Here is a 17,786-nt window from a genome sequence, read left to right on the forward strand (position 1 = left end):
GAGGAGGCCAGCCTGGGGGCATGTGTGACGGGGGTGCAGGGGCTTTGGGGGGGGTGCAGCTGTGATTTGCACCAGCAATGAGGGGGAAGTCAGAAACACAGAACCACATCTGGATCCAGGCAGATATGGTCAGCCATGGGGCACAAACCTGGACACCTGTCCACAGAGGCCAGCCCTGCTGGCTGGGGCACAGGTCCTCATGAATGGATTTGAGATTCTTGATCCCACAGAAGATAGATTTGGCGTCACTTACTTGCCCAGAGAGGTAGGAGAAGGCCAGGCCTGAGCACTGTCTATATGCCTGCCATGTGGTTTACCTGCATCATCTTTGTCCCTCCATTGGCCCAAGAGGGTGGTATCCCCTTTCCTTGGACAGTCACACTCAGGAGTGTGCCAGAACAAACCAAGATGAGGGCGGCAAGGAATGGCCGTGGGGTGCTGCGAAGACAGCTAACCAAGCAGCCCTACCAGCCAGCATGCACCGAGCACTTCCTTCCTTGTCTTCACTCTGGTCTCACCACAGCCAGATGAGGCGTGGACTGTTTAGCACCTTTTCCAACACGTGGAAGGGAGAAGGGTTAGTTTTAGACTCTATGATTTCATGAGCAGAGCCAGGAAAAACTGTGCTAGGTAGAAAAAGGCAGCCCTTGGCTCAAAAGCAGAGAGAACTTGCTTACTCTGTGAGCAGTCCCCACAATGGGATGGATTGTGCCTGCAGGTGGTGAGTTCTCTGTCTCCAGACATACTCAAGCAGAAACTGCACAGCCATTTGTCTGGAGTGCCTTAGGGGGAATGCCCTCACTGTGAAGTCGCTTTCTAGCTCTGAGATTCCAGGAATTTTTTCCCAAGGACACCAACAGATGGCTGCGTGCGCAAAGGTGTTTATCAATAGTGTTATTTATGATAACGGAAAAATGGAAACAACCTACATGTCCTGCAATAGGGGGTTTGTTAAGTAATTTCATGCAGGAACTTCAGTGTGCATGAGTGAGACTAGATCTGGCCTGCAGTCTGTTGTCGTGTGGTCCTTGAGCTAAAAATAGTTTTTTATACTTTGAAAGGGTTGTAAAAGAGAAAACAAGAATATGCAACAGAGATCCTCGGTGGCCTGAGAGCCTAAGATGTTTACCTCTGGCACTTTGCAGAAAAAGTCCTTTGGCTTCTGGATTAGGATCACAAGTAGGAACCAAAAATTGTCTTAATTTGTATCTATGGATAGAGAGAGATGGTCACAGCATATTTTTTTTGAGAGAGAGAGAAAAAACAGGTTATATAACAGTATTGGAGCAAAGTCACATTTGTATAAAACAGGGTCCGAGTGTTGGCGTGTTATCTGCAGCAGTGGTCTGTAATATTAATAGTGGTTTTACATTTTCTTTACTAAATGATTTTATGTTGTTTGAACATTTCATAGGGAATAGCTATTATTTTTGAGATCTCAAAAAACATTTGGAACAAAGTTAATTCTCAGTATGCCAGCAATCCATGCTATTTGGAACCAAATGAGTTTTGATCTTGGCTGAAATTTTGTTCGATTTGTCCCCGAGGTGGCACAAGGTCAGTGACCGAGGGCTGGTGCTCTTACCTTGTTGCTGTTATTGGATTTGTTTTTAGGTCTCTTGCCCCTGCTTAGATCCCCCATAGGCTGTGGTGTCTTAAGTGGAAAAAATACCCCTCAGTTTAGTTAGAAACAAATTAGCTACTTTGGAGAAATGATCTGACATTTCCTTTCGCCACGGCAGAACTGAGTCACTTCGGAGGCAGGGCAAGCAGGGTCAGGCTCAGGTGTCCTTCAGGGGACCTGTGTTGTTCTGGGTTGAGGATAGAAGGGAGGAAGGGAGTGGGGAGAAGAATTGTTCCAGCCAGAGCTCTTCAGTCAAGGATCAGGCACTTGGGGACGACTGGGTGGCTTAGCGGTAGAGCGTCTGCCTTTGGCTCAGGTCATGATCCCGGGGTCCTGAGATCCAGTCCCTCATTGGGCTCCCTGTGGGGAGCCTGCTTCTCCCTCTGCCTGTGTCTCTACTTCTCTCTGTGTCTCTCATGAATAAATAAATAAAATCTTTAAGAAAAAAAAAGAATCAGACACCTGGACACCTCTGTCCTACTGGGCATCCTCCAGTAAACCCTGTGTCCTCTCTGTGCTGATCCTGGGATACAGGATGGAGGGGACACGGTTCCTGCCCGAAGGATGTCAGTCTAGTGTGGAAGACACACACCAGCACTTACTCCTTGGCCAAATGTGTTTTGAGCACAGTGTTATCTGTGCTGTGGGTTCTTGGTGCCTAGTGGGGAGCAAGAGAAATGCCATGCCTTTGGGGAGCTTATATTTTAACTCTCAAAGAGAGTGTGTGAAGGGTGCACGGAGTATTTTGGGACCACAGGGGGAGAAGCCGAAAATGAAGTCAGGATGGAAGGTCCTGGGGTTCCGGGGGGAAAAGTTCTCAGTTTCAATCTCCACTCAGCCTCTTTCTGACTTGGCAACCTTGGGCAAGTGCCTCTACTGCTCTCTGTTGATTAGGAACAATGAATACTCTCTATACCCTGTGCGGGTGCTGGGAGGAGTAAAGGAAGGACAATGTTTTCCCTCTGCTGGGCACATCTTCAGTACCCAACAAATTTTATTTTACTTTATTTATTTATTTTTAAGATTTATTTATTTGAGAGAGACAGAGAGAGAGTGTACGTGCACACACGAGCAGGAGGAAGGGCAGAGGGAGAGGCAGGTTCCCCCCTGCGCAGGGAGCCCAACACCGGGACTCCATCCCAGGACCCTGAGGTCATGAACTGAGCCAAAGGCAGACTCTAAACCGACTGAATCACCCAGGCACCCCCAAATACTTATTATTTGTTTAAATAAACAAAACGTAGGTGCAAGAAGTACATGAAACCATGCCTGAGAAAGACCTGGCCGTGGTTATTGTCCGTAAGTACTGGTTGCCACCCCCTTGTGACCAGAGGTGTACGTTTTGTTCTGAATCCACCTCTTTCCCTCATGACTTATCATTGTATCTGTGGCAGTTTTCTGATGTTTGTAGGTCAGCCTCTCCCCAGCCCCACCTGGGCCCGATTGTCTCCAAACCCCCAGACCATATCCAGGCAGAGGAATGTGTGAAAAACAAGGCTGTGGAGTCGGCACACGTCCAGACGTTTACTGCACTTGGTCTTGGCCTCCAGACTGGGCCCCTTCCCGTGGCCACTGTCTGAGGAGCCAGTGCAGGTGGCAGGGAGGCTGGGGGCCAGGAAGCAGCGAGGCACAGCGTGGGCTCTGCAGACCAGATCTAAGTTTGTGTCCCGTCACTGGCATTTCCTAGCTGCACATCTTTGGGTGAAGCATCTATCTTAGCTCCTCCGTGGGATGAGGACGGTATTAGCGCTCAGGGTTGCAGTGGGGAGGAAATGAAATCGTGCATTCACTGTTTTTGGCAAAGTGCCTGGCCCATGGAAGAAAAGACAGAGAATATTGCTTAAAGAAAACAAACAACCCACCGAAAGCTGTCAGACTGGTCTCAGGCCTTGCACGGAAGGAGGGAATATTTTAGCCTCCCGAGCACCTGCCACTCATCAACCACTCTAACCAAGTGTCCTGGGGAGAAACTTCTTACAAGGGGCTCACCTGTCAGCTGAAAAGCGCAGCTCTCCGGGAGCCCAAGAACTTGTGTGGACTTACCGTGCTTCGGGCCCAGAGCATACCCTGTCTCCATCAGATCGAGGTGGGGATGAACTTCTCTGCCAGTGGGGCTTGTCCGACAGACGATGGGATGGGTTTAAAGCTGTGAAATGAACATGGCTCGCCACTCGGTGCTTCATATAAAGGAGGCCTTGCTGAGGTCTGAGACGTGTGGCTGCCAGCACGTTCCCTGGCAGTCCGCATAATTCAAGATGACCCCTAACGGAAGATTTTAACTTAGGAAAAAAGCAAAGGATTTGCCAAGGCATCTATTGCCAAGGTCAATAGAGATGCACCAGTCTGGGGGTTGGACCCAATGGTACGGTTGGACCTTATGAAAAAAAAAGCAGGACAATAGGGGCACCTGGGTGGCTTTGGCACAAGTCATGACTCTAGGGTCCTGGGATCAAGTCCCACATTGGGCTCCCATGGGGAGCCTGCCTCTCCCTCTGCCTATGTCTCTGCCTCTTTCTCTGTGTCTCTCATGAATGAATAAAATCTTTTTTTAAAAAGGATTTCTTTCCTCTTTTTTTTTAATTTCTTTCCTCTTTAAGGCTGAATAATGTTCTGTTGTATATATAGACTGCATCATGTTTATCCATTCGTCAGTAGACACTTGGGTTTCTACTACCTTTTGGCCATTATGAAAAGTGCTAGTTTGGGACGCCTGGGTGGCTCAGCGGTTGAGGGTGTGGTCCCGGGGTTCTGGGATTGAGTCCCGCATCGGGATTCCTGCATGGAGCCTGCTTCTCCCTCTGCCTATGTCTCTGCCTTCTCTCTGTGTCTCTCATAAATAAATAAGTAAAATCTTTTTAAAAAAAATGCTAGTTTGAATGTATACAGATACCTCTTTGAGACCCTGCTTTTCATGCTTTTGGGTATGTATCTGGAAGTGGAATTGCTGGATGATATGGCATTCTGTTTTCAGTTTTTTGAGGAATTTCCATGCTGTTTTCCACAGTGACTATACCATTTCATATTCCCATGAACAGTGCGCCAATTTCTCCACATCCTTGTCAACACTTGTTATTTTCTTTTTTTAAAGATAGATAGAGGTATCCCTGGGTGGTGCAGCGGTTTAGTGCCTGCCTTTGGCCCAGGGCGCGATCCTGGAGACCCGTGATCGAATCCCACATCGGGCTCCCGGTGCATGGAGCCTGCTTCTCCCTCTGCCTATGTCTCTGACTCTCTCTCTCTCTGTGTGACTATCATAAATAAATAAAAATTTTTAAAAAAGATAGATTGATTGATTTATGATAGAGAACATGCTTGTGCTAGCATGAGAGCATGGAGGGAGGGGCAGAGAGAGAGAGGGGGAGAATCCCAAGCAGACTCCCCACTGAGCATAGAGCCCAATGCAGGACTTGATCCTAGGATCCCAAGATCATGACCTCAGCTGAAATTCAGAGTCAGACATTTAATTGACTGAGCCACCCAGGTGCCCCTCTGTTTTTTGGAGAGTAGTCATCCTAATAGAGATGTCGGTGGTGTCTCATTGTGGTTTTGATTTTCCTGATGATAATGATGTTGGGCATCTTTTCATGTGCCTACTGGCCATTTTTATATCTTCAGAGAGAGTGATCTGTTCAAGCCTTTGCCCATTTTTTAATCCAGTTGTTTGCTTTTTTTAGTGTTGCGTTGTAGAAGTTCTTTGTATATGCTGCATATTAGCCTCTTATTGGGTATGTGATTTGCAGATATTTTCTCCCATTCTGTGTGTGTCCTTTCGCTCTGTCAATAGTGTCCTTTGATGCACTAAATTTTTAAAACTTTTTTAAAGATTTATTTATTTATTTGAAGGAGGGCAGGAGGAGCAGAGGGAGAGAATTCTGAAGCAGGCTCCACTGAGTGTAGAGCCTGACACGGGGCTTGATCCCAGGACCCCAAAATCATGACCTGAGATGAAATCAAGAGTTGGCCATTCAACCAGCTGAGCCACCTAGGTGCCACACCAAATTGTTTAATTTTGATATAGTCCAGCTTATCTGTTTTTTTCTTTTTTTGCCTGGGTTTTTGGTATCATATCCAAGAAATCATTGCCAAATCCAGTATCATGTAACTTTTCCTCCTCTGTTTTCTTCTATGAGCAATAAGTTATACCTTTTACTTTTTGGTCTTTTATCCATTTTGAGTTAATTTTTTTATATGTTATAAGGCAAAGGTCTAATGTCATATCTACAACTTTTGGAAATAGAAAAAAAATTAGAGAACAACCGTAGGGGTGGGGCAGTACATGAAATATCCTTCTAGAAAGTTCAGTCTCTTACCCAATCTTGTTCTTTCCTTTAGCTTCCACACAGCAGTCAAAGTGATCTTCTAAGAAACACATATAAATCAAACTGCATCACTCCCTTGCTTAAAATCTCCAGTGACTTCCTGCTGCACTCAGAATAAAATCCAGACTTCTTGCTGTGCATGATTTGACCCCTGCCGACTTCTCCCTGGTGCATCTTGCTTCTTCTCAGGCTTATTGCCATTTAATCACACTTAATTTCTGACCATTCCTGCAGTTCATTGAGCTCTTTTCCGTCACAGGGTCTTTGCACATTCTGTTCTTTCTGCCTGAAACAACCTACCTCCTTATCGTCACATGGCTAGCTCCTTCTCATTCCTTCTAACTTGGTAGAGATATCACTTTGTCTTAGCTCAAACTACCATAACAAAATACCATACATTGGGTGGCTTAAACAACAGAAATTTATTTTCTCACAGTTTTGGAGGCTAGAAATAGAAGATCGAGGTCCCAGCATGGTCAGTTTCTGATGAGGGAGCTCTCTTTCTGGCTTCTAGATGGCCACTTTCTTGCTGTGTCCTCACTTGGCAAGAAAAGGGAGGGGAGAGGGAGAAGGTGAGAGAAGCAAGCTCTTAGATGTCTCTTCTTCTAATTCAGTTCATAGTACACATCCTCAGAGAAGCCATTGATGACCTTCCAATCTAAGCCAGATTCCTTCCATAAACCACCCCCGCACTCCGGCTTGGTAGTGTCCATCACTATACCCTATTCGTATCCTTCATGGTAGAGCAGTAATGGTGAGTAACTGTACATTAATTAGTGTAGCAATTTGTTCAATGTCTGATCCCTCCCTAAGAGCATAAATTTCAAGAAACTGGGCTATTATCTTCACTCCCATATTCCTTATTCAGTGCCTGCCATATACCAGATGCTGATAATGCCTGTTAGAAGGGTGAACAAATATCAGCCTATAGTAAATTTACATTCCTTGACTTTTTCACTAACTGTGGGGCAGGAAGGGTGGGGACAGGAAGGAGGGTAACATGCACTGAGGGGCAGTATAGCAAAGTCATTACCACATGTCAGCACTAGATAGCCTGAATTAAATACCAGCTCTGCTACTTACTGGTCATATGACCTTGGACAGTTTACTTCTTCTGTTGTGCCTCAGTTTATGTTCCTTAAGAGATGTGTCAACATAGTTTTGGATGATGAAAAGCAATTCGAAGGGGAGTAACAAGCTGAGCAGGAGTGAGGTGTGGGGCTGGAAACAGGGGCAGGGAATGGCCTATCTATAGAGGGAGCATTGAGACCCTTAGCCCTCCTCCCCCCTTTGTACACTGCACAGTCAGGTGACTACCCTCCACTCTGCAGGAGGTTAAGGGTTTTTCCCTTGAGAAGTTAACCTGGGAGAATTCTGAACTTGGGACCAGCAGACACAGAAAGGGTCAGAGTGAAATACCAAATGAAAAGTGTGGAGGGGTTCCACTGACTCCTCCTCCAGGTCTGCTTTTATAATCCTGAAAGCCAGATGTATGCTCCCCAAGCAGGAGACTGGAGGATTCTTTTCTTAAGGCCCCAGAGAAATGACATACTGACACTGATATTTAGATATTCCCCACTATAAAAGCTTGATTTTTCCCAGTTCCCCTATAAGGCCCACCAGTTGACAGGACCCCCACACTGATGCGTGCATGCACACACACACACACACACAGGGCTGCCAATTAGTTATTTAGTGCTTTACTCAAAAATCAACCTTTAGTCATATATCACTAGAAATTTGAAGGAAGCCTCCAGGATAAAAGGGGAAGCTCAAGGAGACAAATAAACAGAAATGTTTGAAGCAAATAGACAATGCGGTGAGTGGAAGAAAATACAAAGCAAAAATTATTAGTATCCTCAGAGAAATAAGAGAAGATATTGTATCCATGAAATAAGATGCTATAAATTCTATATAAAAAAGAAATAATAAAAGAAAAAGAAATGACACTGGGAAAATAAAACATGAGAGCCAAAATAAAATAAAAAAGTCAATAGAAAGGTTGAGAGGTAATGAAATGGAAATTTCCCAGAGGATGTACCAAAAAGACAAAGAGATGGAAAATAGAAAAGATAAGAAAATTAAAGGATCAATCAAGAGGCCCAATATCTGACTGACAATTTTCTAGGGATTCCAGAGGAAGCAGAGGGGAGTTAACTACCAAATAAATGAAGTGAGGATATTTCACACTGAAGAACATGAATCTTCAGAATGAGAGAGCCCAATACAAATGAAAAAGAACCACCCTAAGGTATATCATCACAAAATGTCAGAATACCAGGGATAAAGAGAAGATCCTAAAAGTTTTGGTTGTGGGGAGAACAGATTATATATACATCATCAGGTATCAGAATGGTTCCAGCTTCTACTGGAAACTAGAAGATGAGAGACCCATGCCTTCAAAATTCTGGTGGAAAATTATTTCCTTTTTTATTTTATTTTTTTATTTTTTTAAAGTTATTTTTTTATTTTTTTATTTATTTATGATAGTCACACACACACAGAGAGAGAGAGAGAGAGAGAGAGAGAGAGAGAGAAGCAGAGACATAGGCAGAGGGAGAAGCAGGCCCCATGCACCGGGAGCCCGACATGGGATTCGATCCCGGGTCCCCAGGATCGAGCCCTGGGCCAAAGGCAGGCACCAAACCGCTGGGCCACCCAGGGATCCCCTGGAAAATTATTTCCAACCAACTATTCCATATACAGTTAAAGAAATTAGAAGGGAGGATAGAATAAAGACATTCTCAGATATGCCAGTATATAAAAATTTTACTTCCTATGTACCCTTTCTTAGGAAGTGACTAGAGGATGTGTTTCACCGAAATAAGGGCATAGACCAAGATAGAAAAGACTTGCAAACCAGAAAGCAGGTTCATCAACATAGGAGGACAGGTATGTAGCTGGTCTAGAAAGCAGCCAGTCCCAAATTAAAGGGAAAAGGAAGGCTCCAGGAGGTGGATCACTAGGAAAACAAAAGGATCTGATAGCCTACGTGACTGTATGGAAAAAGCATTTTACATATCTGCTGGAATGCTCAAGGAGATTTAGCAATATGTACATAAAACTAAGCAAATGAGGAAAAAGGCAATTATTAACTCCAGGAAAAACAAAAATATGTACAGAAAATACATGTAATTATAGGATGCCATTTGGTTCAGCAATGGACAATATATATAAAGTCATAAGAATGTAAACCCTAGGGACACCCGGGTGGCTCAGCGGTTGAGCGTCTGCCTTCAGCTCAGGGCGTGATCCCGGAGTCCCAGGATTGAGTCTCACATTGGGCTCCCTGCATGGAGCCTGCTTCTCCCTCTGCCTGTGTCTCTGCCTCTTTCTCTGTATCTCTCATGAATAAATAAATAAAGTCTTTTTAAAAAAAAGAATGTAAACCCTAAACAAAGAATGTAAACCCCAAATATTAATTAAAAGATTTAGAAGTTGTGATAAAACTATATTGAAAGGGTGGAGAAAAGAAATGGAGCTAGGTAGTGTAAGAGTTAATACTTGTCTAGTGTATTAGGGGTTGTGGAGGACATTGCTAGTGTTCACTAAAATCAGGTGCTCCTTTCTTCTGGGCACATGGAAGACTATACTTCTTGTATAGTCTACACCCTTGTAGTTGGGTGGGGCCACGTGACCAGTCTGGTTGCTATGTTGCCACTAGAATGAAGCTTAGATGACCCTGTAGCTGTCTCTTCTCCCTCAGCAGTGATCAAGGAAGCTGTGGGTTAAGATGGCAGAGCCACAAGATTGAAACAGGCTGGAATTGCCTCATGGAATATAATTGTCCTACAGATACTCTATAGGCTGCAAGGATGAGAAATAAACCTTTATTTTGTGAAGCCACTGAGATTTTGGGATTATTTACTTCTGTGTAGCGTGGCTTAACTGATACAAACTTCAGCACGTACTGTGTAAAACTGATAAATGAGGAAATAGCCATTTAAGCATGTTATTTAGAATTACGGAGATAATCGCTAGAAGAACAACTAAAAATATTAAAAGTGGTTGCCTCTGGGGAGCAGGAAAGAGGAGTGAGGAACCTGTTTTCATTATAGTACTATATGGCTTTTTTACACAGTGTAATTGTATTACATTGGCAGAAATAAAATTTTATAAAAAGCCGTGTGTGTGTGTGTGTGTGTATGTGTTTGTGTGTGTGGTGCATAAAGGATTCCCCCCAAACATTACAATGGCTGTCCTTAGCAGGGCAGGCATGCTAGATTGGACATCTGAGGAACTACAGATGTGGCTGGACATGGAAGGCACTGTGGGAAAGGAGGCTACCCCGATGGAATGTCAGTCTGAGGAGTTTAATTTTCATCCAGATGTCAATGGGGAGCCATGGAAGAGTTGTCAGCAGTAAGAGTATCCTGAGCAAATCTACTTTTGTAGTGAGCACCCTTACTTACCTGGATGGTGAACTGTGGGGGAGAGTGGGGGCTCTGTGGTCTCCATGAGGCCTGGACTAGGACCTGCATACAAGTGTCTCTCAAGGGCCTGCTATTTGCTGGGTCCAATTGGTACGTCCAGCCATAGAGCAAGAAATAAGATGGACAAAGTCCTCTACCTTCGGGGAGCATACATGGGTGAAAGAGGCAAAAGGAGAGAAAAAAAGTATAAGTTATGTGCTGGTTCATGCTATAAAGAAAATTGAAGCAACGTAAGGAGATAGATTGTGGGGAGAGAGGTAGTTTAGATAGGGTGGCCAGGTGGGGCCTCTCTATAGAGGTAACATTTGAATAGAGTCCTGAATTAAGGGAAGGAACAAGCCATGCAAAATGTGGGGTTCCAGGCAGAAGGAACAGCAGTCCGGAGGACCTGAGGTGGGAATGGGCTCCATACGTCCAAGGAACAGCAAAGAAACCATGGGGGGAGGGTGGCAGGGCACATCCGTCAAGGGGAAAGTTTGAGGACCAGTTCATGGAATCTGGAGAGAACCTCAGGGAGCCACTAGTGGGTTGAGAACAGGACAGCAGCATGATTTGTCTGAGGAGGCCAGTAGGGCCAGGCTTGGCAGCCTCAATAGCTGGGGAGGAGGTGGGCGGGCTGGTTAGGACGGGAGCCTCTCGGGCTCTGCCCAGCAGTCAGTGTGGTGCCTCTCAGCCGGCCTGGACGAGCTACAGCAGCTTCATCACCCACTTCCCAGCATCCCAGCCCCCTCTGGGAATTGAAGGATCCTCACAAATCAAAATAGCAAGAAAAGAACAGCCTCTAATTGTTCTGCGTAAAAGAAGCGAAATTAGACGAGTCAGCTGTGGGGTTGAGACCGCCTCCTACACAGCTGTGATCCCGCACCCCGCTGAAGACAGACTTCCCGAGACTTGAAATTCTGCTGTCTCCCAGCAAAACTTTTGCTTCTCCAGCCCCAGGGCAAATGACAGCTATTTGGGGAAGGAATGGGACTGATGCTGGCCCTGGAGGACAATGAGTGACTCAAATCAAAACAGTCTTTTCATGAAGAGAGAGCCTTAGCTGGTATGAGTTCACTCGGTCATTCAAAACACATTGAGGGCACTCAGCGCATTCGTCACCTCTCACGGCACCACCGTAGCATCCTGGACGCCACGGTTGGGTGTGGTAGCAGGGGGGTTTCTAGAGGGGTAGAGGCATGCAGTGTGGTTCAACCCTTGAGGCAGAGTGGAGAGCGAGCACTGGTCTGGGAGTCAGGAGGTCTAAGTTCTTGCCTTGGCTCTGCCGCTGTCACTGTGTGACCTTGGGTGAGTCATGCCACCTCCCTGGGCTTCAGTTTCCCTGTCTTCTCATCTGGGCTTTAGGCCACATCATGTTTCTCAAACTTTAGAGCCCATAAGAATCACTTGGGGGTAGTGCTTGTTAAAGATGAAGATTTCTGGGGCACCTGGCTGGCTCACTTGGTAGAACATATGACTCTTGATATTGGGGTGGTGAGTTCAAGCTCCACGTTGGGCCTAGAGCTTACTTAAAAAAAAAAAGGTGAAAATTTCCAGGCCTGGTTGCCAAAGATTAAGATTTAATAGGTCTGGCGTGGGGTCAATGAATCTGCTCTTCCAGGAATTCTGAAGGGAGTCCCTGGACCACACTTCCATCTAATCACTTTCCCTCTGTCTTTCAGGGCTCTTTCTGTTCTGAAATTTGGGGAGTTGCTCATGCCACCCTTCTCTGGATTTCTCAGATCATTGTAGGGGCATGAAAGGAGTCCTTATCCCTGCTTCAGTGTACCTGTGTGTTTCTGCGATGATCACACTGCACTAGGACAGTGTATCTCAGTGTATGTAGCCTGGTAGGGTGTCCTTGGCCTAGCACAGGTCCTGGTACAGAGGGGGCCAGGGCAGAAATGTTGGCCAAAGAAGGGGCCAGCTGTGACACAGGCTGTTGCACAGTGGTGTAGAGCATGGAGGAATGTTTCAGGTGCAGGGGGGCTTAGTTGGCTCATCCCTGGGTTGGATGTATGGGAGAGTGCAGTTGCATGGGATAAGGAGGTCTAGATGGGACTACAGGAAGGACTGAGAACCCTGGTCCACCACAGAGGGCACCCCAGGAGGTCTAAGACCCCAGCCAGTCTGCTAGGCAGGGTCCCTTCCTCAGAGCTGGCCAATCATATTTCCGAAAGGTCAGTGGCAGAAGCCAGAGGGTCAGGTCACTCTGGTCTAGTCTCCAGCCTTCCTAAGATGAAGAATAATAACCCTCATATACTGAGCATTTGCCATGCTTTGGGCTCAGGACTAAGTGCAGTATCATCCCATTACATTTCACAACAACCCTATGAGGTTGGTAAAAGCATCATCTCCCCACCTCCACCCCGCATTTTTTTTTTTTTTACAGCTAACAGACACTAAGGCTTAGAGACTTCAACTTACTAGCCCAGAGTCCCTCAGTTAATAAATAGAAGCAAGGTTAGAACCTAGACCTGTTTTTGTCTGAGCTCAGTTTTATTTTATTTTATTATTTTTTAAAGATTTTATTTATTTATTTATTTATTTATTTATTTATTTATTTATTTATTTATTTAGAGAGGGGCAGAGACATAGGCAGGGGCAGAAACAGGCTCCTTCTAGGGAGCCCGATGTGGGACTTGATCCCCAGAACCTGGGATCATGCCCTGAGCCGAAGGCAGATGCTCAACTGCTGAGCCACCCGGTGTCCCTGGAGCCCAGTTTTATTTTTAACTGTGTTGCTTAGTACCCCTCAGAAGATGAGGGGTTTTTCCTAAAATACCCTCTGCCAAAGTCAGCCACAGCCAGAGAAATCCTTTTGCATCCAGTAAAGTGAAAAGATGTGATGCTGAGTTAGGTGGGTCAGGATTCCAGTCCCACCTCTGCCCCCAGACTTTTTGCGTGACCTCAGGCAAATCATTTCCCCTCTCTGAGTCTCATGTGAAACTGAAATCTGTGGAATGGGAACAATAACCTACACACTTCTTTTTAAGGTACACTAAGATGAAGACAGCCACCAATATCTACATCTTCAACCTGGCCTTGGCAGACGCACTGGCCACCAGCACACTACCCTTCCAGAGTGCCAAGTACCTGATGGAGACGTGGCCCTTTGGGGAACTGCTCTGCAAGGCTGTGCTCTCCATTGACTACTACAATATGTTCACCAGCATCTTCACCCTCACCATGATGAGCGTCGACCGCTATATTGCTGTCTGCCACCCTGTCAAGGCCCTGGACTTCCGCACACCGGCCAAGGCCAAGCTGATCAACATCTGCATCTGGGTCCTGGCCTCGGGTGTGGGTGTACCCATCATGGTCATGGCTGTGACCCGCCCCCGGGGTGAGCGAGTGGCTGAGCTGTGGTACAGGCCACTGACCACAGGAGGCAGCATGTGGGCCCTTGTGGGTTTGCAGGCCATTTATTAGAGTGGGCGGAGGTGGCTCTATACCGGTAGAGGTGTGGATTACTGATCAATGAAAGTGTGGATGGCTGACCAGTGAGAGTGTAGGGAGTCAACCAATGGAATGTGAATGGTTGACTGTTGTGAGGATGAATGACTGGTCAGTGGTCAGATGCGTTGCTGGTCAAAGGAAACTTATGAATGGGATTGTGGAGGGAGCAGGGTGTGGAGCAGCTGGCCAGGAGTGTGTGGATGACTGACTAAGGGGAGATAGATGGATGGCCAATGGGGTGAGGGTGTCACTGACCAGTGAGCAGTGGAGGCCATAAAATCTGCAATCTCATCCCAAATCCCCTTCCACCTCAGTGGGAAAACCACTGGCCCAGATGACCAAGGCAAGGCCTAGAGAATAGCCTTCAGAAAATTACAGGTGCATTTCCTCAGAATAAGAATGGTAATTAATATAGTAGCTACCTGTATCCAGGTAGCAGCTGTAACAAGCAGTCTCCAAAGTTCAATACTGAACAGTATAGAGGTTTATTTATCACTCATGTCACAGTCTAACGTGAGTCAGGGGAGGGTGAGCTCTATTCCACAGTTCTTCAGGGACCCAGGCTCTAGATGATGGTTTTGGAATCCTCCACTGCTGGCAAGCGGATAAATATGGAGAAGGAGTGATGAGAGAGCATGACCAGCTTTTTTTTTTTTTTTATTTTTTAATAATGAAACGTTTTTATTTTTATTTTTTAAATATTTTTATTTATTTATGATAGTCACAGAGAGAGAGAGAGAGAGAGAGGCAGAGACACAGGCAGAGGGAGAAGCAGGCTCCATGCACCGGGAGCCTGACATGGGATTCAATCCCGGGTCTCCAGGATCGCGCCCTGGGCCAAAGGCAGGCGCCAAACCGCTGTGCCACCCAGGGATCCCATGACCAGCTTTTAAATGTTCTGGCCTGTCTCTTCCTAGGGATAGCTGGTTACATGGCCCCCACCTTGACATAAGGAAATGGGACAAGTAGTTTAGCAGGGGACCAACCACACCGGTCACTAACCTATCTGAGCCATACTGTATCATGGAGTGTTGAGAAGTTTAAAGGAGGCTAGATGTGTAAAATACTTAGGACAAGGCAGGGACTCCGACCTCTATTTGACTGAAAGAACATCTAGAATCAGAGATGTCAGTGGTTTACTTATGGTCGCACGGCAGGCATTTGGTGGAATTTGACCTAGAACCTGAGGCTTCTGCCCTTCTATCTGTTACTCCTATTGCCCCCTGGTGTGGAGGTTTGCAGAGGGTTGGTGCTGTGGGTGGAAAGGGAATAGGCTTGGTGGGAGGCCTTTTGACTTCCCCCTTCCCCTGACGTAGAGGCCCTGGTGCCCTCATACAGCTTCTGTGCAGTTGGTCTTGACTCAGCAGCTGGGCCCCATTCCTCACTGTCAGCCTTCAGTTTATGGGCCATTAACTGCAGCCCAGCTGGGTGCCAGACCAGATGGGCCTCCTCACTCCACAGTCTACCCCCTACACACACTCCCCCACTCAGCGCTTGTTGCTTCTGTATGTCACTTGCTGCGTGACCTTGGATGAGTGCTGTTCCTCTCTGAGCCTTGTTCTGCCAACTGCACAGTGGAATCCCTGGCCTCAGTCATCCTGGCGGTTCTGCCTTCCTGCTGTGGGGTGGACCCACTCTGTAGATCCCCAGTACCCTTCCTACCCGTCTCAGGCTCCAAGTCCACTGCCTGGCTCCTCAAAACCCAGAGTTCCAAGAGCTCTTGGGCGGACGGACAGTGGGCCAATGTCAGGCCTGTATCCCAAACATCCCTAAGGTGCTCCTCCAGCCCACGCCCACACTCCGGGAATAGGGAGCTCATTCCACTATGGGGACACCTCTGGACAAATCTGGCAGTCCGAAAGTTCTTGTTATTAAGCTGAGATCTGTCTCCCTGCCTCTATCCCTGACTTCTGGACTCCTATATATACCTGCCCCTCTGCCCTGTGAGTGCCTGAAGAGCTTGAACCCCCCTGTGCTAAATGTTCCACATGCCTTAGCTCACAGAATGCTCACGTTAGTCTCACTTTATGGAGGCTTAGCCCATTGATTCCTCATATTAGTCCCACCTTATGGAAGCTCTCCTGGAGGCTGAATAATTTGCCCAGGGTCACACCACACATTAGTAGGGGCCGAGTTCTTCTCTTAACTCATCAGTGCTCTCTAGATCAGTCTGAGCAGGGTTGTCCTCATTGGAGCTGGGTAGAAATGGGTAGAGTGGAAATGGGTAGAGTGTTTTGAGTTCTCACAGCGACTGGCATTTGGTGGGTTTGGGCTAAATTATATCATTACTGCCGGCCATTCATGTAGAGGCTTCTAAAGGGACCAGGAGAAAATAGAGAAAAGGAGACCTCCCAGATTAGGGCCAATCCCACTGGGGTCTTTAAGGGTGAGTAGGAGTTCACCAGCTTTGGAAGTGTTGGGGGACATTCCAGGCGGAAGAATCCCTGTGAACAGAGGCCACGGGGAGGTGTGGGCCCGGACCGAGCCAAGAAGGCCCACTCGCCCCTCACCTGCTGTCTTTCCCTGTTTCCCCCGCAGACGGGGCAGTGGTGTGCATGCTCCAGTTCCCCAGCCCCAGCTGGTACTGGGACACGGTGACCAAGATCTGCGTGTTCCTCTTCGCCTTCGTCGTGCCCATCCTCATCATCACCGTGTGCTACGGCCTGATGCTGCTGCGCCTGCGCAGCGTGCGCCTGCTGTCGGGCTCCAAGGAGAAGGACCGCAGCCTGCGGCGCATCACGCGCATGGTGCTGGTGGTGGTGGGCGCCTTCGTGGTGTGCTGGGCGCCCATCCACATCTTCGTCATCGTCTGGACGCTGGTGGACATCGACCGCCGCGACCCGCTCGTGGTGGCCGCGCTGCACCTGTGCATCGCGCTCGGCTACGCCAACAGCAGCCTCAACCCCGTGCTCTACGCCTTCCTCGACGAGAACTTCAAGCGCTGCTTCCGCCAGCTCTGCCGCTCGCCCTGCGGCCGCCCCGAGCCCGGCGGCTTCAGCCGCGCCCGCGAGACCACGGCCCGCGAGCGGGTCACCGCCTGCACCCCGTCCGACGGGCCCGGCGGGGGCGCCGCCGCCTAAGCCGCGCCAGCCCCGCCCGCCGCGCCCCTGCGGGCTGACCCGGCCGCCACCCCGCGCCCCCCCCCCCCAGAAAGGGCGGCGGGCTGGAGCCGAGGGGCGGGGGCCGGGGCGGGGGCGGGGCTCCGGGCGGAGGGCGCGGTCCACGGCTTTGGGTTGGATGCTGGGGCGCGGGGGGGCGAGGGGGGGTGGCGCGAGTGGGGGAGTGGGGGCTGTGGCTCTGCGACCGGGCTGCTGAATGGGACCTCCGCGGTGGCCGGCCTCAACCTTGGGACAACCTCGGGTTCTAGCCAGAGGCGGCCTTGTTGGCCTGGGACCTGAAGATCCGGACCCAGGACCCAGGGGGCAGGGGTGGAGACTGAGAACAGGGCTGCGAGCCTGGGTGTCTGTGTGGTGGGGAGGGACCCCTTCTGGGGGCCAGGGTCAGTGAGTCGGCCTGCAGCTCACGTTAGGCCACAAGATAGGGTAGGGCCTGTGGCCTCAGCCTTGGGGTAGAGCCCCAGCCCCGAGTTCTAGCAAGAGATGGGGCTTGCGGAGGTCCAGGTCCAACTGGACTGTCGTTATAAATAAACAGAGAATAGGGAGAGAGAAACTATACCTTTTCTATCCTCGACAGTCATTTTCTTGGATGGAATGGCCTCAAGCATCGACGTAGTGTCCCCAGCACTTTGTGCCAGTGGGGCTTGGGACATACCAGTGAAACAGGGCCATCGGCTTCAGGCTAGGGGTAGGTCCCCGGCCCTTCTGTGGGGCTCAGAAGGAGAAGCGAGGTCCTGGAGCTCCAAAACCAGAGCTGCAAGTCGGACTCTGTGTCCAGGGTGGTGGGAGGGCAGAGGCAGAGGCAAGCCTGGGGGACTTCTGCTATGACATCAGGTCATCAAGCTGGAAGACAGAC

General features: G+C 48.4%; 1 protein-coding gene across 1 annotated transcript in view; it reads left to right on the forward strand.

Moving 5' to 3' along the window:
* The window catches only part of OPRD1 (opioid receptor delta 1), a 33,176-nt gene extending 16,282 nt beyond the window's left edge, over positions 1-16,894 (forward strand). The window contains exons 2-3 of the mRNA XM_055332363.1: positions 13,352-13,701; positions 16,353-16,894. Coding sequence (XP_055188338.1) covers positions 13,352-13,701; positions 16,353-16,894 — 892 coding nt within the window. The remainder of the gene's footprint in view (positions 1-13,351; positions 13,702-16,352) is intronic.
* Positions 16,895-17,786: the final 892 nt, after the last annotated feature.

Source organism: Nyctereutes procyonoides, unplaced genomic scaffold, assembly GCF_905146905.1.
Source record: "Nyctereutes procyonoides isolate TBG_1078 unplaced genomic scaffold, NYPRO_anot_genome, whole genome shotgun sequence".
NCBI classification, from domain to species: domain Eukaryota; kingdom Metazoa; phylum Chordata; class Mammalia; order Carnivora; family Canidae; genus Nyctereutes; species Nyctereutes procyonoides.